Here is a 21,546-nt window from a genome sequence, read left to right as displayed (position 1 = left end):
TTACCGTGTCGCACAACAATGGTAGGCTATATTTAAATCAACAGGTGAGTTTTTTTACGCGATCGGAACCCTCAGTTACACGCCTGTATAGCTTCCCTGTAGGTTTCTCTCCAGTGATGTCTCCTCACTTGCTCCCTTCAATGTCACACAGGCAAACCTGATGTCATAGCAACGCCAAACTTTTGATTGTGTAGGCTTGAAAACATGCCGGACATGATGGAGAATGCAGGGGATGGAAAAACATTTATCCTCCAGTCTCTATACTGCTCTGCCCCGCAGCTAGAAAATGCTCGTGTGCACATGCACGTACGCTGCGCAGTAAAAGGCGATATCAAGAGATTGTATCTAATTCTATTAATGAACTAACTAGCCGAACTAACATAAACATGGCCTATTGGAAATGTTATGCAAAGTAAGTAGGCTGTAATGTAACTCTCATCTTCCATTCGTATGATGATGCCCATAGCATAGCATCACTATGAATTTGAAGATCATGCTAAACGTTTCTTTGTAAAGAAATTATAATAAATAAGTAGGCTTAAAAACATACCTATGTTTAGTGATATTTATGAGCTATCAAAGCGATAACAGCATCACCACACGTTATCACTAATTAAGCTGCTCTGACAGGAGTATAACTATTGTTGTTGACCGGGTTTGGGAATTTTGTTTTATGAGAAAAAGTGAGAGTTGTACTGTCAAATTTTATGTTTTTGAATAGAGTGACATTTAATAAGAAATGTAATATACTTTAAGTGTTTGCTTTCTTATAATGATTACTATTGATATCACAATAATAATGTTATTGTGATATATTTTGTCGCGATAATCGTATTCTGAAATATTGATATCATTACAGGCCTATAAGTCAAACAAAACATTTTAATAACTGATTGCTTTCTTTATCCCTTTATTAATTGTTCTTGCCTCCACCACCGGAGCGTCCAGGCGCATGTTTTAATTGATCTGCCACAGCTCTCCCGATGTCATGGTCGGTGGCCCTTTCACTCCATTTTTTAACAGCAGCTGAAATGACAAGAAAAACATTTTCATTAGACCAGGTGTGCTGAAGTGGCAATATTGCAAAGACAACTCAGATAGCAGATTCAGCACTTGAACATGTGAAACTGCTCTAATCGAGACTTTAACAAACTTGAGAAATGAATGGACAATGAACAAATGTGTTAATGCAGAGTGTAGCCCGTGCTGTGCTCTTCCTTGTTCAAAATATGTTTGTGCAAGTTGAACAAACAAATGAAAGATAAATAACCCAGTATCAGAGATCCATACCTGTTAGGACGCCATAGAGAGTCATTGCTTTAAAAGCTGTCTTCCCACCATGGCCCATCATATTGAAATGGGACATCAGGCCATTCGTCATCAATCTGAAAAGATTAGCACATAAAGTTACACTTGTATATACAAATTCAAAATGAGATTACTTTTTCCACTAGATTTTTTTACACTGTTGTGGAGTCTCTATATTGTGTGCAGTGCACTCCCGCTAATCTGATTACAACTACAAATAAAACTAAATTACAAAAAAACAATTACAAATAAAACTAAAATTAGGGGCAGCCATGGCCTACTGGTTAGCGCATCAGACTTGTAACTGGAGGGTTGCCGGTTCAAACCCCGACCAGTAGGACTGGCTGAAGTGCCCTTGAGCAAGGCTCCTAACCCCTCACTGCTCCCCGAGCGCCGCTGTTGTAGCAACCATGACAAGTCTCCTGCCATTCCAGACTGTTGTAGCAGGCAGCTCACTGCGCCGGGATTAGTGTGTGCTTCACCTCACTGTGTGTTCACTGTGTGCTGAGTGTGTTTCACAGATTGGGATAAATGCAGAGACTAAATTTCCCTCACGGGATCAAAAGAGTATTGATACTTAAAACCGATCCGGATTTCATTAAACAGGAAAGAGACAATGCAATAGACCAAGGCACACAAGAGAGACTGAAACATCAGAGGCCACAGGCCAAATAAGGTCAGCATAAAGGTTAAACAGCTAAAACTACATTTTCAAGAAGTACTGTACCCTGTATCTGAACATACCTGTTCAAAATTTTTGCAACACAGTCTTTTATGTCCTTCCCCCCGACCTTGCTTAACTGTGCCATCTGTGAAAGAAGTAAATAGACAGTAAATATAGAATCTTAAGCCAATTATTAAGTCAATAACCTACTGATGAGGGCATAAGACAACAACACCTCATCAATGCCCTCATCAGTTTGCATTGGTTGTGATAAGTGGCATATGATATCTTACCAGAGCCTGTCTCTCCTCCTGATTGAGCTTGTCTTCTAACATGAGGACCTCGTCCATGGTCGACATGGTTTTTAATAGGTATGTCCCTCCCCTTTGGTGGTCCGCCTCAATTCTTTTCACCACCTCCATGATCTCCACCAATTTTTTCTTCACACATCTCTGGAATTCTGAAATGTGACATTTTCGGATTAGTTATCTTCTCATCTATTCAATTTCTTCCTATAGCCTAGTGATTTGGTTATACATGTAAGATAAATCTAGCATCTAGATCTAGTGCCACATTCATAGAATTCAAAGACTAACTTTCAGGATCATGTCTGATATGTGTAAACATACGATTACTGCATGACACTGGTATTCCAGAATATCTTCACTCAGGTTAACTGCAGTGTTTTGTATTAAATTGTGCAACATGAACATTCCATCTTTTCAAAGATAAAATTGTATAACATTGAAGTCAGTTCCTTGGAGCCATACCTGCCCCTTTAAAAATGGCATGTTTTCAGGCCAATGTGCCCTACTGGAGACAGTCATTTTCATTGATAATTACTGTCTCCACGGCTTATTTGATGTGTTTTAATGCAGAAAAACACCCTTGGGTCAATTTTCGCCGGAATTACACTTTAATGCAACAGATTGACACATTTCCAATTTGAGCTGATGAAAATCAACAATAGAAATGTGGTTAGAGCTCTAGATTGCTCAAACATCTGGTTGTAGCAAGAATATTTAAAACTCACTGTAATTTTCCATGGGGAATACACTGTTCCTCTCTCTGGGGGAGCGGGCCCTGATGCCTGTGACAAGAACATCAGACATTGAAAATGTTAGATTAAGTGTTATGTGCTATACAGACACATTCATTACTTTTAGATCAACTTACTGTTTGAAGCTAAAGGAGAACCACCAGGACGGGAGCCTCTGTGGTTCCTGGGTGAGGGAGAGGGGCTCCTCATGGACTGGCCTGTGACAAGAGTGAGAGACAGGGAACATATTGGGGTTGTGTTCTAGACAGTAACGTTCAGACAGCATCTTTTGCTTCAGTTCATTTACTTACTGTTTGAGGCTCGAGGAGAACCACCAGAACGGGAGCCTCTTTGTATTCAAAGAACAACATCTTAAGCAACCAGTGGTCCCTGGACCGCACTTTGTGAACCACTGTGCCACTGTGCTAGACAATAAGGTTCAAACGGCATTCTTTCCTTCAATTCATTTAGGTCAACTTACTGTTTGAACTTCGGGAAGAACCACCAGAATGGGAGCCTCCTCTGTGGTTCCTGGAATGACTGGATGAGAGAGAGGGGGTCCTTATGGACTGGCCTGTGACAAGAGTGAGAGACAGGGAACATGTTGGGCTTGTGTGCTATACAGTAACGTTCAGACAGCATTCTTTGCTTCAGTTCATTTAGGCCAACTTACCGTTTGAGGCTCGAGAAGAACCACCAGGACGAGAGCCTCCTCTGTGGTTCCCGGAATGACTGGATGAGGGAGAGGGGGTCCTTATGGACTGGCCTGTGACAAGAGTGAGAGACGGGGAACATGTTGGGCTTGTGTGCTATACAGTAACGTTCAGACAGCATTCTTTGCTTCAGTTCATTTAGGCCAACTTACTGTTTGAGGCTCTAGGAGGACCACCAGAATGGGAGCCTCCTCTGTGGTTCCCAGAATGACTGGATGAGGGAGAGGGGGTCCTTATGGACTGGCCTGTGACAAGAGTGAGAGACAGGGAACATGTTGGGCTTGTGTGCTATACAGTAACGTTTAGACAGCATTCTTTGCTTCAGTTAATTTAGGTCAACTTACCGTTTGAGGCTCGAGAAGAACCACCAGGACGAGAGCCTCCTCTGTGGTTCCTGGAATGACTGGATGAGGGAGAGGGGGTCCCTATGGACTGGCCTGTGACAAGAGTGAGAGACGGGGAACATGTTGGGCTTGTGTGCTATACAGTAACGTTCAGACAGCATTCTTTGCTTCAGTTCATTTAGGCCAACTTACTGTTTGAGGCTCTAGGAGGACCACCAGAATGGGAGCCTCCTCTGTGGTTCCCAGAATGACTGGATGAGGGAGAGGGGGTCCTTATGGACTGGCCTGTGACAAGAGTGAGAGACAGGGAACATGTTGGGCTTGTGTGCTATACAGTAACGTTTAGACAGCATTCTTTGCTTCAGTTAATTTAGGTCAACTTACCGTTTGAGGCTCGAGAAGAACCACCAGGACGAGAGCCTCCTCTGTGGTTCCTGGAATGACTGGATGAGGGAGAGGGGGTCCCTATGGACTGGCCTGTGACAAGAGTGAGAGACGGGGAACATGTTGGGCTTGTGTGCTATACAGTAACGTTCAGACAGCATTCTTTGCTTCAGTTCATTTAGGCCAACTTACTGTTTGAGGCTCTAGGAGGACCACCAGAATGGGAGCCTCCTCTGTGGTTCCCAAAATGACTGGATGAGGGAGAGGGGCTCCTTATGGACTGGTCTGTGAGAGACAGAGACAGGGAACATGTTGGGGTCGTGTGTTAGACAGAAAGTGGACAGAAAGTAGATGGCACTTTATTCTTGAGTTCAATTCGGTTAACTTACTCCTTGGAGATGAAGGTGAGCTATCCTGCCAGGACTCACCCCCAACATCAGAATGATTGGAGGGGGAGGGGCTCCTCTGGGGGTGGGCTGTGACAAAGTGAGAGAACATGTTGAATTGAGTCATTCATCCATACATTTCTTTTTTTAGTCCATTTAGGCAAACTTACTATATGATGAATCTAGAGTTGGGGTATTATCCAAAGAGGTCTGGTCCTGGTTTCTGACACTGGGTGTCTCTGTAACAAATATAAATGATCATGCCAAAAAATGTTGAACTCTCTCCCTGCTAACTGATTTGGATTTCTTTTGACATTCTTAACTAGTCCACTTGACTTACCATTAGTCATATTTGGTGGCTTTGGTGGCTTGCTGAGCAGTCCTGTGCTTTTGCCTACATAGAAACAGAAAAAGTATTCATGTCGCAAACAGTATTTGTTTGGCAAAGACATATTTAAGACTTTTTACATTAAACAACCCTGGCGATAACCCTAACCTCACTTTTTTTGGGTCTGGGTTCTTCATCTGATAGTTCTGGTTCTAATGAATTACAACAAAAGTTAATTTACATTCCAGGGATACAAATGTTTCAACATTTGGAATGTGATGGATTACAAACAGCTGTAAGTATGCTTGCCTTCAATACAATCAGAAAATTGCTTTCTTTTTATTGCCCTTTTCCCCAGTTCTGGAGGGTCTTCTGAATCTGTCTGTGCTGACGATGTATAATTAAACTCAGTGCACTCCTTTTCACTTTCTGTAAAAAAGTCAGAAGTTGCAAAGTCATGTAAACCAACCGACATGTGTTATTTGGAAATTTTCTTTATAGCAGTGTAAAAAATTACATGGATGTAAACTAGCCCAAAATCTCAAATTTGACCAGGTCATGAAAAATCGATGTTTTCACCTGCCGTGTCTCGCCTTAAGCATCACATACCTGAAGTAAATTTTATTTTTATGAGGGGAAAGTCCAGCCAGTCTCCAGCTGGATTCGTTTTGTTTTTCCAGGCCGACGCCCGTCCCTTTTTTGGCCATCTGAGGACTTTCCTTTCTTCGTCAATCCAATTTATTGGCAGCACCCCTTCAAAAACTTTATCGCCCTCCTGCCACACAGCCCTCACAAACGCCATAATCTGAAACAAATAAAAGTAGAGTTATTATGCAACAGACTTATACTGAACACAATATAAAATATACATGTTATATTATTTAGTATATTATTATACATGTTATATTATTTAGTGATGCGAACTAACATCCCCATCAGAACCCTGTACACCCCCACCTTGACTAACTCATTTTCTGTGGGAAACACTGTACCTCGTTGTTCAATTATGCAGAAGTGGAAAAATTGCATGCCCCCTTCTGTATGGGATGCACACAGCTTTCCTCTTTAGGTCACTGGATTGAAGGATTTTTGTGCTTGCCATGCGGTATGTGGTATTGCCAATAAATGCTATATCGATCAGCTTTGATTCACATGGCGTTATGAAAAGGTTTGACGTGTGCTTTTCAGGAATAAATCTGCAATTGAAATTTCCATTTTCTCCAACTTCTTCTATGATGGCCACACTCTTGTCCCCTAGGACGAAGCAGGCATCCTTGGGCCTCACTGAAACGGTAAGTCTTTCTTTGGCCTGTTTTGATTTTGCCCCCTGCAGATCCTGCCTCTCTGCCAGTCGCTTTGCCACTTGCGTCAGCGGATCATGACTTGTTCTGACCATTTTCTTGATGGTTTGCATGAAATTCTCAAATGGAAAGGCAGAAATCTCATTCAAAGAGCAACTGAAATGTGCAACATCCTCATGAATGTGCTTTAACGCATGCACATTGTAGACTGTGAATCTGTCTCCATAGATATCTTGACAACTGTTAACAAAATAGGTCAGCAGGTCAGCTGCATATTGGAGTAGAGTGTTCCTCCTGTTGGCATCGGTGGTAAGCAGGATGGACATTCCCACTGTCAGACAGAGAAAATGATCGTACACATCTTGATCAACCTGTCCATCAAGGACCACAGGTCCCGTGTAAAGAAGGAACTGGCGGAACTCTGTCGCCTTCCATCGATCCAACTCGGTGACTGCCCTGGGCTTCCTTGCCACCTCACTTGGCATTTCATTTCTTAGCCCTACAAGTCTTGTAGACAATTCAGATCTCTGCCTGGTAGATAGTTTCCGGGGGTTGGTCACACGGCAGAGAAAATGCAGAATTCGCCTTACAACACCAAGGCACACAAGGTGCATATAATCGAGGACGAATGACGTCACACATGGTACTCCTGCTCTTAACAGTGGGGTCTCTCCATGTTGGTGTCCTTTGTAGGCTACCTGGCAGAACTTTTCATCTGTCCTACTAGGGAATTTCTCTTTTGAGTTGAACACCACTCTTCCTTTCCATTCACCCAGCTCCTCACACCTCTCACAGCTATTATAGCCTGTATGATAGATGATGTTTTTAAGAAAAGCCCTTGCTCGGGCATCACAGATGAAGGCTTTCACCGTAATTTTCACAATTGCCCCGTTATATTGAAAGCCACTAGTTGAGAGATTATTGATGTCTTCCACGAAGTCTTTTAAGTACTCTTGTAGAGGCTCAGGCTTGGATGTGCCACTGTAAAGTGCGACTATGAATGGCTCTGATTCCTCTGCCTTTGCCAGGATGGGCCAGAACTGAGTCCCACTTGACTTGAAAATTGGCACACCATCCACATTTATGCACAAGGAAATTCGGTCTATACAGGCAGGAGACTGTTGAAGTGCTCTTTGTGTGCCTCTCTCTAAACCATAGTAAATGTAGCGGCCATTACATCGCTCCTGCAAGCTCACTACTTTTGGAGTTGACAGAAGGGTCCTCGAGTCCCTTGGCAAATCTTCATGTCCGTGTCGTTGTAGGATTTGCAACAGCTCATTTACTGACTTATGGGTAAGTTTGTTAGCCAATGCCCAATCTGCCAAGTCACTCCCCAGATCACTTTCCGATGTTGCCTCTGTTTCGTTTTCAGATTCAAGCCACACAGCCTCTCTGTCACATCCCTCGTCATCACTGCCACTAGCCGTATCAATGTTGCTGATGTCCTCATCATCGTGAGTGGACTCTAACTCCATTGAGTTCTCTTCATCCTCAGTAGCCCACTGCTTTATGGTTGACTCAACCCTGACTCAACCCAGAGCGAATCCATGGTTTTTAGACCACAAACTGAAACAAGAAACAAATCATACAATGTAGTATTGTGTTTTTGAGGTTTGCATGCTTTGGTCATGTCCAGTAAGATGCATTGCCGCATGGGAAATTACTAAAAAGAATCTCCGGCAAAGTAGTAGGGTCACTGATTTCACAAATTCCAGATGGTGTTTTGGATCACCAACAAAATGTCTGAAAAATTATATTTCCTAATGTTTGACTAGCTACCTACTTTTATCTGTGAATGATCAACTGTATTAAACTACATATTGCTTAATAAAATGAATCAACTGTCCACATTATCTAACTGCTGGACTAACTTTGCAGTGTTTCCCACAGAATTTTCTAAAACTATGAGGGTTGGGGGGTGGTCTGGTCATCATACTGTAATGTTTATACTTTATTTTACTGGCTACTTTAGGTAGGCTATATCATGTCTTTCGGGTTATGCTCTCTCACACAGTCATTATGAGCTTGGAGTATAGATTAAACTGTACAAAAATACTATCCTGTTGTTATTTGTTTCAAGAGGGGAATTTTTGAAGTGACCTCTTTAATCCTCTAGCTAATTAACAACCTCAATATAAAACATGCTAATTAACGTCAAAGATTGTAGTGGAAGACTATACAAACACATCTACAACTTGCCATAGGCATATCTCTGGTTGTTGTTTCTGTTCCACGACATATTGTATGTCATGTTTGGGGTGTGGGATGAAGAGAGGGATAATTTTAGTAATTTAAAAAGTCTAGTTGCTACTGAAACGGACTGTCAGAAAAGACCGGGCTACTAGCTGCACTGTTCCCTCAAACAGGTTGGCTTCAGCCCACACCTCCCCTACGCAAATCAAATCAGTGGCTTGAGAAGGACTGTTCATGCAGATTACAACTGGCGCGGTGTAGCCTACACAACTGAGTTCAAAATTGATGCACTTTGCAAAGTTAGTATAGCCTACTTATCACAATGTTGTCAATCGCAAACCCGAATTTATTCACACCGAACTACCTGTAGCTTAATTTGCAGAGGACGAGTGAAAGCACCCGTTTGATAAATGAGCCAGTAGTGGACTAATTACTTTTAAGAAATAATCTGTAGCCTAGGGTAGGCTACTGCAAAAACAATGTCGTTGGCGATTTAAACTGTCTTATCTAGCGGACGTTTTTACAATAGAGGCTTAGGCAACTGTACGGCCCACGTTCTGGTTCGTAAATTAATTTGCCCTAGGCTACTTCCAACTCCTGACGTCATCTGTATATTAGTGAAAACCTAAGAAATGAAACTATTTAAATGTATAAAGTAACGCTATAACTCACCTGAAAAATGATGATTTCTGTAGTTATCCTGGAATGGGGGAACAGGGGAACAGGAGTACACGAACAGACGAACAGGAACAAATTAATTTATGGAAAAACGATTATGGATTAAAAGCAAACAATGTTTACACCTACCTAATGCATTAACTTAGCCTAAGAATTCAAGCATAGTATAAAACGTTTTCTAAACAACAAAAACAGAAAGGATGCAAGCCGCAAATGGACCGTGGAATCCCCCCGCCGAAAATATCTTCCCGCGCCTCTGGTATGCTTTGGGATGGCAAACATATTTTTTTCAAATCAATTTTTAGATAATGGCGCCAAAGTCAGTGGCAAACACTATGATATGATGCAGTGATGCACCCGTTCATGTCGGCCAGATCAGGAACATGCACATATACTCAATGGTTTGCCAGGTGTATTGGTAACGTTAGTTCGGTGCTAACGTTACTGGCAAGGTTAGCTATCAAGACCTCAGGGATTAAAGTGAAAAAAAATCTTCTGACTGAAATTTTATTCGCGCTACAGCCAAGTCACGTGCAGTGTGTGAAACATGTTCCAGGTTAGGTTAATTGACACCTGCTTAAGAAATACAAATGTATAAGACGTCAGCACCAAATGCAGCCATCACGTTTAAATGCTTGACCAATACTGTTTTACAGGAGGAGGATTTTAAACAGCTGTTCTTTTGCATCTATTGCAATTTTTTTGTTGTCTTTTCAATTAGACTCTAAGATTTTTTTTTGCAAAGCTTGTCTCATATTTTACTCTCTAAAAAAGGCTTGCCATCGTTCCCCGTTTCCGTCAGCCATGCCCATCTCAATTTATTTATTTGTGTTTTATCAATATCCGATACATCAGAGCCGTCAATCATTATAAGGGAGCTTAACTTTCGCTCTGACACTCAACACTAACACAACAAAGAGACGTAAGATGTGGCGCGAAAATGGTGTGTATATATATACATTTGTATATAATATATTTAATATATATTTAATATATAATCGGGATGTACATTAAAATGCTTGTGTTTTCAGTCAATTTTAACGGTAGACCTTTTAAATACTCACTATATAATTTGACAATTTTACCGGCGTTGACGTATGACGACATAATACACGCGTGTATTATGTCCATGTTCGAAACTGCATACTACCGTACTGCCGACTACATACTGCGCGGTATGTACTGTATACTGCATACTGAATGTGGGATTCAGTATGCAGTATACAGCAGACCGACTGCACCGCAGTATACAGTATGCAAGTTTCCCAGAATGCATTTCGCGGCAGCGGTAGCGGTAAAGCTGCTAAAAGCTGTTTTAATTCTCGCTTCAGTGCTGTTAATACATCACTTTCTTAAGTTTTTATATTTTTTTATGCGAGAAAGTACCTATTTAGATCCTTAATATGCGATTAGTTTATCCAAATGACGCCTGTTTGTAAAGTTGTCCCGACGTTATCGGAGATGTGAAGTGGCCTCTGTGAACTCCAAATGACGGAAATCCGTCGTAGCGACGGAGAACTTTAATCCATGCAAGACCTTGTCTAAGACACGTTGAGAAACGTTGCTAGTTTGAGCAGCTAGCTAGCGCTAGTAGGCCTATTAGCCAGCCATGTAACGTTAGAGTCCGGTAATGTCATTAGCAGCTAGCAAGCTCACGTCATCTGTATTAGTGAAAACCTAAGAAATTAAACTATTTAAATTCATAAATTAACACTATAACTCACCTGAAAAATGATGATTGTGTTTATCCTGGAATGGGGGAATAGGGTAACAGGAGTACACAAACAGACGAACAGGAACAAATTAATTTATGGAAAAATGATTACTATTAAGTATAATATCGATATATAACTATTAATATATTATCTATTAAGCTATTAATGTATGAATCTACTATATAATCTACCACTATTACAAAATCGCTCACTACGCTATATCTCTGACCGCTCTCCAGCCTTCTCAAAACCCACAGCTCTGACGGTTTTAGAAATGCATTTACCAAAACGGAGAGTTCCCGCGCTTGAACATGATTGGCTGTATCGCGTTCAAAGTCGTTCTTGTCATCAAGAGTTACAGCATTCCATCGTCCTGCAACAGGCTGTTCCTTTCCGTTATTAACCAGAAGAACATTAATTTTGTTAATAACGCCGCCATTTTGGTAGCAACAACTATGAAAACAGACCAAAATTAAAATGGCTACCAAGAGATTAAATTAATTTATAACAGTATTGAGTTGGTTGATATGTGGTCTGAAACGGACGTCTAAAAGACGTCTTTATTTAGACCAGAATGGACCGGCCAAACAAAGACTGATTTTCTACGTCTAATTTTGGTTGAAATCACGGCCATAACGGACCGACGGGATTTAGCCCAGATATCAACGTCCAAAAGACGTTGTGTGCTGGGTGGGATTGTCCTTTCCGGAGGACTTTTTGCTGGAGAGATATCGTTTTTCACATGATTCTTTGCTATATTTAAATAACCTTCTCCAACCCTACATTGCAAATGTTACCAATCGTGGATCTGCCCTCAGTTCACTCCAAACAAGTTTTTTTTCGACGGGTAGCTTTTTATACAGTGTAGGAGATGCTGAGCACATAGACAAAGCCACGGTCTGCCGCTCAGTAGGCTACGTAAAGTTTGTCTTGCGCTGAAGCGGTTGTTGCGTAACTTCATCGTTTTTCCAGGCCATAAACCCACGAGACGCATGGAAATGGAGTTTCACCAACTTGCAGGTCAGCATTATCTACTTTACGTGTTCCCAAATGGCACCGAAATGATCCTTGTTGACTTTTCATCTGGGTGTTGTAGTTCAGGATTTCCAAATGTAATTGGGTGCATTGATGGCACACAAGTGCCCATACTGGCCCCATCTATAAATGAGGCTGATTTTGTGAACAGGAAAGGCTATCACAGTATAAATGTTCAGGTAAGTGTAAACTGCCTATATTGGCTATTTCCAATATCTCCATGGTTTGTTAATCGCTGTCGATCTTTTTTTTTTTTTATCACTAGATGATATGTGATGCTTCCCACATGATCACCAATGTAGAGGCATAATGGCCTGGTTCAGTCCACGATGCCAGGATGTATCGTGAATCCAATTTGAGCCGTAAATTTCAAGAGGGTGAGTTGCATTCTGAACATATCATAGACCTCATATAATTGTGCTTGTGGTGGATCCTAGGAGATCGAGGGTATCGGTGCCTCCCGACGCTCATCACCCCGTACCCTAATCCCGCTCCTGGGCCGCAGACGACATTTAACCGGGCACACAGCAGAACCCACGTTAAAATTGAAAATACATTCGGGATATTGAAGTCCAGATTTCAATGCCTACGTTGGCTAAGAGTTTGTCCGGAACGGGCATGCGACATAATTGTTGCATGCGCCGTCCTCCACAATATTATGGAAAGCCAAGAAGGCCACAATCCGGCCCTAGAATGGCGTGGTAAAAGTGCAAAACCGTACGGATTCCGTGCGGTTTGGCAAGAATTCCGTACGGTATCCGTACGGTTTCCGTACGGTTTTGAATGACTAATAGCCGCGGCTATTAGGTTGAATCCCATTACTTGGCTCGCTTCAAAATCTCAGCCCTAACCCTCGCTGTTGCGCGTTCACGCGCCGTGGAGCCATGTCCCAATACCAGTTTAAAGGTAGCTAAGGGGTAGGGGGAGGGCTAACATCCCCTCAAAATTGAGATTTTCGATGGGCACCCTCAAAGCGCTTCAGTTGTGACTTGCTCCCACAATACCTTGCGAGAAAACGGAAAATCAAGAAATATCCTAGGCAAGATGGAGGGCGAAAAGATGCGACAGGATTGGAAAAACACAAATGTAAGTGTTTTCTCTGTAATTAACTAGTAATTATTTTATTAATTATCCTCTGCAGCCCGGCCGCGGGCTTCGAAGCCCGGCCGTGGACTCTCGGAAGATCGCGAAAGTCCGCGGCTGACTTTCGCGGAAGATCGCGAGGCCGACTTTCGCGGGCCGCCCGACCCCGGATCTCGGCCGGGCTCTGCAGACCGGGCTGCATATCATGTCGTATGATATCCAGATCTTCCATGTTCTAGTGACTCCAGGTTAAAAATAAGCTTTATACTAATATATGATATTATATTAGTAATATTCTATAAGTAATATTATATATACTAATATATTATATTATATTAGCAATATTCTATAAGTATTATTATATATACTAATATATTATATTAGTAATATTACATGGTTAATCAATGTATTTTTTGGCAGTACTATATTGTGTACATAGCTATTATATATTGTACATAACATATGGCCATATCAACCAGTTCTGGCATATAATTCCTAATTCCTTCTTATTCGTTTTCTTTCAGGACTTCGTTGAGTCCACTGCCACCAGCCCCCCCCCCACCTCTCCCTCATGCTCCTCCACCCCAGGCACCTCTTCCACCACCCCAGACACCCCTTCCAAGAGGAGAGTGCCAGGGAGCAGGCGAGGCATGAGGAGAGCGAGGCAAAGTTGGTGGAATGGTTGAGAAGATGTGATTCTCCACCATTCTCTCAAAAGCTGAGAGAGAGAGTGTGTGTGTGTGTGTGTGTGTATTTTTAGGTGTGTGTGTGTGTGTGTATTTTTAGATGCGTGTGTGTGTATTTTTAGATGTGTGGTTCAGTGTTTCTTATTTAAATAAAGTGTTTCTTCTAAAGTGTTCTTGTTCATAACCGATTATTATCTAAGGGTGCACTCACACTAGGTCATCTGGCCGTGGCCGTGGCCTAACCATGCTCAAATCTGCCAGTGTGAGTGTGGCCAGTCTGGCCAGGCCGGGCCAATTTGGCCACTTGGGAGAGGTGTGCTGCTACGGCACGGGCCGCTACGGTACAGATGCTAATGAGCCGACACGCGCACACGTACGGCTACGCAACCTGAGCTGGATGACGTATAGTCAATGCGACGACCACGGACATAATAAAGGCGACGAGCCTTCTTTCCCATTAAACGGTAAACATCGCGTCAAGCAGTTCAACTGTTGGTGTGTTCTCTGTGTTGTTCTGTGTCTGTCCATTAGGGCTGTCAACGAATATTCGAAGTTCGAATATTCGTTCGAAATGTATCCAAAAACGCGAATTCGAACGTGAAAGTTAATATTCGAATGTGAAAAAACACTCCCGCGGTACAAGCGCCTCTATCTGCTTTGTGAATGAGCCTCTGTCTGTTCGCGATGTCCCTCATAATATTCGAATGTGAAAAAACACTCCCGCGGTACAAGTGGAACAGACTAGTATTGTGAAGAGCGAATGTATTTTATCCCCTCGGGGTTTCCGTACTTGGATATAGGTATTCCAGCTCGGCTATGCCATTCAATAAGCATCCGAAGTAGAGCTCAGGGAGCTAGTAGTCTGGCTGGTGAAAGCTGCTATAACGCAATGTTCTCGGCAAAGTCCGAGACAGCTTTTTTTTCATGAATCCGAACGGTGCGTAGTGCTGGCCCTTTCGCTGGCATGGTGAAAGACGTAGGCGACATGCATTTTTTTCTTTATCGATTTTAATAGGCCTTCTCGATAAATGATAAGCAAAGCAAGGAACGTTACCACTAGCATACTTTGTAACATTCAGAAGCGGGCGTCTTCTTCAGATTACTATTATTTGCGCGCTTGCAGGTGTGGTGGTGAAATGCAAGCGATACAAAGTTGTGGCTTTTCATGATTAGGCCTCCACGTTACTGGGCTGTTTATAGGATATATATATATCCCACTAATTTGAACCATGGTTTTGTCCATTGCTTAATTTGTACGCCTGCAGCACGGGGCGCCAAAGTACCTATTCCCCACACAATGTTATGTCGTACTTCATTGATAACCGCTACGCAGCGCATTTTTTTTTTTATACTGCTCGTGGCGGAGCTGGCGGAGTGCACGTCAGAGCTTCCGGAGCGCGATCCCCCTTGCTCCCCCTCAAATTAAGCACTGGTTTTGTCGCATTATTGACATATTGACGGCAACTGCGTAAAATAGGCAACCAGATATTCGAATAGTTCGAATTCGTGATTTTTTTCCAAACGAACATTCGAATGTCATTTTTGAGCAATTTTGACAGCCCTACTGTCCATTGTTGTTAAAACTCTGACTGGCGGCAGACTTTATTATGGTCCATGCAGCGGACGCTTGGTGATGACGTGTTACGACGTGATGACGTATGTACAAGAGCCTTCCGTGGCCAGGCCCCAGCTGCGACGGCCAACGGCCACGGCCAGGGCCTAGTGTGAGTGCAGGCCAGAGAACAATGGGGCCATTTGAGCACGGTTAGGTGTGAAAAGGCCAACGGCCACGGCCAGATGGCCTAGTGTGAGTGCACCCTAATACCAAAACATGCCAATTACAAAATATAAATACCATTTCAGGTTAAACATCTTTACAATGGGTCTTGCTCGTTGCCCGAGACAATGGCAGCCAGTCTGTCTCTTGTAACATTACCAGGGGTCTGGTTATCTGCTAGGGGGCACGGGGAGGCCATGATGACGTCACAGGGTAGGGTTGTCCCATTTAGTAGGGGATCGGTTAGGGGTAGCAATGAGCATGAGCTATGAGGGTAAGGGTTAGGGTTCAGATGTAGGGTTGAGACAGTGAGCAAAGAAACGGGATTGGGCCTTAGTGTCTATGGGTTGGTAATAACGGTTCTGATGATTTTTCTGATGTAAAAGTAGTCTTTTATTTCCATAATCTTTGTTCAGTGAACGCATAAACCCGTTTTTAGTTAGCAGTTAAACAAAATGCGATCTCTTTGTTTACAGTTACCAACGGCCAACGTTTAAAGACTGATGATTGGGGGTTCGATTCCTTAGTGATGCAAGGTTTTTTCTTTCAGTTTGGACTGCACACACATCGCGAATGACGGATACGCGCACAATGTACACACATCACTGTCTTAACAATTTCTAGGCAACCAAAGTTTAAAGATTGTCAAGTGGTTAACTCTTGAATCACATGTACTAAGACCTGATGGGTTAGTGGTCAGAGAACAACTCATTAACGCGGGGATAAGGGGTTCGATTCCTTAATGACGCTAGCTTTTTTCTTGGACTGGATGTTTGTATGCCATTTTGCGTAACTTGTAGTTTATGATGAAGAAATGTTACTGGGGTTAAGGTTAGGGTAACGGTAAGGGTAAGACACAAAGTGTTTTTGCAACACAATATTTCGTACAATAACACAAAGTCCAAAGTTTTGATGACTCCAGTAGGAAACTTATGCGTGAGTGCTCACAAAACATCAACAAGTCAGCAGTGTGGTACAGGGTGATCATTTCTGATATACAGTACAAAAGCTGAAACTATTAGCCAGGAGTGGGAAAGATGCAGAGGCAGACGTGGGAAGCAATAAGACACATCAACACACAGTTGCCCGTTGCAAAATGGTTCAGAGTTTAATAGAAATAGTTAGGGTTAGCTGGTATGGCGTTATCTGGTATGGCTTTAGTCTAATGTTAGCTTAGATCGTGTTGTTTCGTCATGTTAATCGCTAGTAATAGTAAGTCATTTGTAGAAATATAGCCTATCATCACAGACTGTAGGAATGTCACCCACCCTCCATCGCGAACGACACTGACGCTCGTAATCCTGTAGTGCAAGGGAGTTTGTGCACAGATCCCTGTGACAAACGGCTACGCGCACACATGCACACCCATAGCGAGTGACGTAGGACGTAAAGTCCCGCCCCGGGCGAGAGAGTCCGGTCGCCGAACCCCTGCCTGCCCGACCACCTGCCTGTCGTCGAGTCCTTGCCTGTCTGTCTGCCTGCCTGACGCTGAACCCTCGCCGCCCTGTTCCCTAACAACCTGTCCCAGACAGCAAGCAAACATTGAATAAACATTGATTTATTGAACAATGACCATTAGTGGGTGGTGGTGGTCGGGTGGGGGGGAGGGGGGGGCATACAGGGTGGCCAATCAGATTACAGGGGGGGCGGGTACCCCCCGTGCCACCATGGAAGCCCCCCCACTGGATATGTATATCATTTTAAAAAAAAATCCCCTACGCTGCCAAATTTGTTTTAAAGTGTGCATATATGTGGGAGTTCTGTTTAACTTTAAGGCTCATTTTTTGCATTGTGCTTGTATTTTCTGTTTTAGATGCTAATACACAGCAGCTCGGGACAGCCGCCGTCACCCAATCCACTTTTGCCCAGGCTGTTCAAAAGTGGCTGCGCTATGCGCCAGGCCGGGCAGGAGGGAGTTGAAGACGTCACGTCAGTGACGTGATGTAATCACGTGACGTGATATAATCGTGTAATAAAATGTTAGTTTTTTTAACCTTAAACAGTGTGATGTGGTTAGTGTTTTAGGCTAGGCTATAGGCATACAAGCTTTCAAATTTTCCATAACTTTTGAACATCTTGGCTGTCGATAAAGCAGGATATTCATTATAGGCTATTTAATTTAGGGCATTACATTTTCGTATGCCTAGTAATCATATTAATAACGATTGAAATTCCATTGATATTACGTTGATCCTTAGGTCAGTTGAAATTTCAACATTGTTTCAATATTCCTGATAATTGAAATACCATTGAAATTCCGTTGATCTATGGATAGGATTTCAACGTTGTTTCAATATTAAAAAATGGTGCAAAATGATGTAGAATCAACATCAGAGTTCAGATGTTGATTCAATGATTTAATGACAACGGAATGTTGATTTAACATAGTTTCAATGATTGTTTGCTATCTGGGGTCTCTCTACGGGACCCCTGTCTCTCACAAGGGCGCATCCTCACCTGATTTCCCCACTCCGCCGCTGCCCAGCACGGCCAGTTTGATGTCATTCATGTCCGCGTCCAACCGTTAGTTTCGATAACCACAAACTAAATACCAACACTTAACGTCCTGCAGAATACAATAAATCAAACGATTTCTAAAATTAGCTTAGTATTCTTTGACGCTTCAAAAACGACAAAAGGCATATAACAGCCTACACGCAACACAGAGCCACTGTCCGGGGGCCAGGCCAGACAGCACTGAGCGCTCAGGGCTTTTCTCTGTGCGTGTGATGTCACCGCCCGACCCACATGGGCAGGATGACCCACATGGGCAGGCCCGTCCACACTACCATGGACCTATTATTGTATGCAGGCCCCCAGGAACAGTGCATACTTCTGCAATCCACCGGGACTCTCTAAATCGACGCCACTTCGCCCTGGGCGGGACTTTACGTCCTACGTCACTCGCTATGGGTGTGCATTAGGGATGAGTCGGTCGCGACCGAATCGTTCACCACGAACGAATCCCGAACGTGAACGACAAGAACTGGTTCCCCAAAACAAGAAGAACTGGTTATTTGATTTTTTTCTTTTAACATAAAACAAAAATATGGTCACGTAAATAAAATATACAAACGAACAGAGCTTCGTCTCCCCGCGACTTATATGGATTGAGTCTACAACGTTCTCAAAGATTCAGCCAATGAGAGGTAGCAATGGTGTTGCAATGGCACCTGGGTAAACAAATGACAAGATGGTACCGTCGAATTTCCGCGCTTTCTCTGTCTGACGTATCTTGGGTCATACCATTCGACGTGGGGCCACTCATATATCCCCCTACATTTCCGAAAATAGACTTGACCTCCATCTGTTTATTGGATAAACGTATTTCCCAATCCCAGGAGTCTTCGCTCCATTCTACGTCAATTCAAAAACAAACTAAGAAATTAAACTGCAATTCGTATTTTTTATTTATGACCATGAAAGTTCTGTAATGCCTGAATAATGAAGAATTAAATGTAAAGTAAAATTAAATTATAAATATAAAACCATGAATGACATATAGAGAGTAAGCAAGTGGTATAAATATTGGTGGGATGTTTGGTTAAACTATATAGTATATCTTGTCGATTTTCACGGGGGGGAGAGCCTAGAAGTCGCTTAAATTGATTGATTGAATTGAAGACGGTCACTGCTCATGCGGTTGACCGGTCGGCACGTAGAGCAGCTTTTTTCCTTGTTTTTTGTCTCTTACCCTACTTTTTGTCTCTTACCCTACTTTAAGCATTGTGTAAAGAAATACTGGACGGATTTTGTCCATTTGCCTGTACGGTGCGTACTTTGTATCACTGTAAACATCATTGTAAACAGTGATACTTTGTATCACTGTTTGTTTGTTTTTGAATCGCTACCTGGCCGAGGATAAGCTCCCTGGACTAACTGTTTTCCGGCATGGATATCCGCGCACTCATATGGACTATTCTTCAAATGTGGATTATCTGTGAGTCTGTTTCTGCAAATCGGAACAATATTCCCGACGGCAAAATCACCTACACAAGAGACTTTTTGCTGCAGGACTCTCATCTCATCTCACCTGCACCACGGATACTTTTCCCGATGAAATAATCCGCAAGAATTCATCCAGCGCACACAATCAAAAAAAGGTAACTAGAAGGGGCAAGAAAAAAGGAGGAATTAAAGCTAGGCTTAAACGGGAGAAATTTAAACAACGGCCACTTCCGTCTATCATCTTGGCCAATGTGCGCTCCCTCCGCAACAAAATGGATGAGTTACAAGCCAACGTTAACCACATGCATGAATACAGAAGTGCCTCTATTCTTGCTTTCACCGAAACGTGGTTAAATAAGAACGATGAAGAAAGCACGACGCATATTGATGGATTCGCACCCCCTCTCAGACTCGACCGGGACAGTGAGCGCACCGGTAAACAACATGGTGGCGGTGTGTGTCTCTATGTAAACACCCGCTGGTGCTCCACAGTTGTAGTGAGAGAGAAACTGTGCACCCCTGACATCGAGCTCCTGGCTGTCTCCCTACGACCCTTTTACCTCCCCAGAGAGTTTCCTCAACTTTTTATCATCCTGGCTTACATCCACCCCAGAGCAAACGCAGTTACTGCCACTGAGCACATCACAAGCTCATTAAATAGACTAGAACACATCTCACCAGACTCCCCAAAATTCATCCTGGGTGATTTTAACCACTGCTCTCCTGATAAATCACTCAAAGGCTTTCAACAATATGTAACATGCACCACTCGCCCTGGGAGGACACTGGATAAATGCTATGGCTCTGTACCAGATGCTTTCAGGTCCATAGCCCTCCCCCCTCTTGGCACTGCCGACCATGACACCATCCTGCTTGCTCCAGCTTACATACCTGTCATAAGGAGGGCAAAGAAGGTTATTAAAAACATCAAGCAGTGGACTAGCGACAGCATCCAAGCGCTGCAAGGATGCTTTGAATCCACAGACTGGAATAACCTCCTAACCCCTTCAAATGACATGGAGGAGCAAGTGGACACCGTCTCATCTTACATCAACTTCTGTGTGGACAACATGATCCCCTCCAAAACGGTCACCATCTTCCCAAACAATAAGCCCTGGATTACAAAAGAACTGAAGGAAATTCTTAACAAAAAAAAAAGGATTTTCTTCACTGGCTCAGAGTCTGAAAAGAAGGAGGTCAACAGGGAAGTTAAGCGCGCAATAAAAACTGCTAAGCTGAAGTACAAGAACAAGGTTGAGGAAAAATTCACCCAGGGGAACCTCCGCTCAGCCTGGCAGGGCCTCAAAACCATGGCTGCTGTTAACACCGTTGCTACCAACCACAAAACCATCCAGGTGGCGGGTAGTAGCTCTACATCTCTCCCTAACGACCTCAACTCCTTTTTCACCAGGTTTGAGACTGACAACTCCACCCAACTGGCAGATACATTAACAACACTGAAACCTGGTGACTCCACACTCACCTTTAAAACAGAGGAGGTGGTCAGAGCCCTCAGGAAGACCAGGGAGAACAGCTCTCCTGGCCCAGACAACATCAGTGGCCGCGTCCTGAGGTTCTGTGCTGAGCAGCTGGGGGGAGTGTTCCAAACCCTGTTTCAGAGATCCATGGACACCAGCACAGTCCCCCAGCTTTGGAAACACTCTATAGTCATCCCCATCCCAAAGAAAAGCACCATCAACACTCTGAACGACCTCAGGCCTGTGGCCCTCACATCCCTGGTGAGTGAAGGCCATGGAGAGGGTTGTTAAAAAACACATCCTCACTGTAACCGACACCCTGATGGACTCACTACAGTATGCTTACCGCGCAAGCAGAGGTGTGGACGACGCAAAAGCATTCATCATTGACACTGTACACAAACATCTAGAGCGGCCCAACACATCAGCCAGACTCTTGTTTATAGACTTCTCCTCTGCATTCAATACACTACAGCCCCACATCCT

General features: G+C 43.2%; 1 protein-coding gene across 3 annotated transcripts; it reads right to left on the bottom strand.

The window, feature by feature from the left end:
• Positions 1–852: 852 nt before the first annotated feature.
• LOC115528794 (basic salivary proline-rich protein 1-like) lies at positions 853–19,907 on the bottom strand. 3 transcript variants are annotated; one of them, XM_030337102.1, is made up of 22 exons: positions 19,668–19,907; positions 11,063–11,087; positions 9,333–9,360; positions 5,776–5,971; positions 5,476–5,595; positions 5,340–5,378; positions 5,179–5,232; positions 5,009–5,077; positions 4,842–4,928; positions 4,645–4,737; positions 4,453–4,545; positions 4,261–4,353; positions 4,069–4,161; positions 3,877–3,969; positions 3,685–3,777; positions 3,493–3,585; positions 3,149–3,229; positions 3,006–3,062; positions 2,266–2,432; positions 2,053–2,117; positions 1,291–1,385; positions 853–1,026 (listed from the first exon to the last, which is right to left on the bottom strand). In XM_030337102.1, the coding sequence occupies exons 4-22, from the start codon at positions 5,966–5,968 to the stop codon at positions 914–916; spliced, it is 1,791 nt and encodes a 596-aa protein (XP_030192962.1). In that variant the 5' UTR covers positions 5,969–5,971; positions 9,333–9,360; positions 11,063–11,087; positions 19,668–19,907; the 3' UTR covers positions 853–913. The 3 variants fall into 3 exon arrangements, with proteins under 3 accessions (XP_030192962.1, XP_030192963.1, XP_030192965.1); XM_030337103.1 differs by lacking the exons at positions 9,333–9,360; positions 11,063–11,087; positions 19,668–19,907 and adding an exon at positions 6,159–6,542; XM_030337105.1 differs by lacking the exons at positions 5,340–5,378; positions 5,476–5,595 and having other exon boundaries at positions 854–1,026.
• Between the last annotated feature and the right edge of the window lie 1,639 nt (positions 19,908–21,546).

The sequence above is a fragment of the Gadus morhua genome, chromosome 16 (genome assembly GCF_902167405.1).
Source record: "Gadus morhua chromosome 16, gadMor3.0, whole genome shotgun sequence".
NCBI lineage: Eukaryota > Metazoa > Chordata > Actinopteri > Gadiformes > Gadidae > Gadus > Gadus morhua.
Note: the sequence above shows the minus strand (reverse complement) of the source record. Positions and strands in the feature narration are given on the sequence as shown.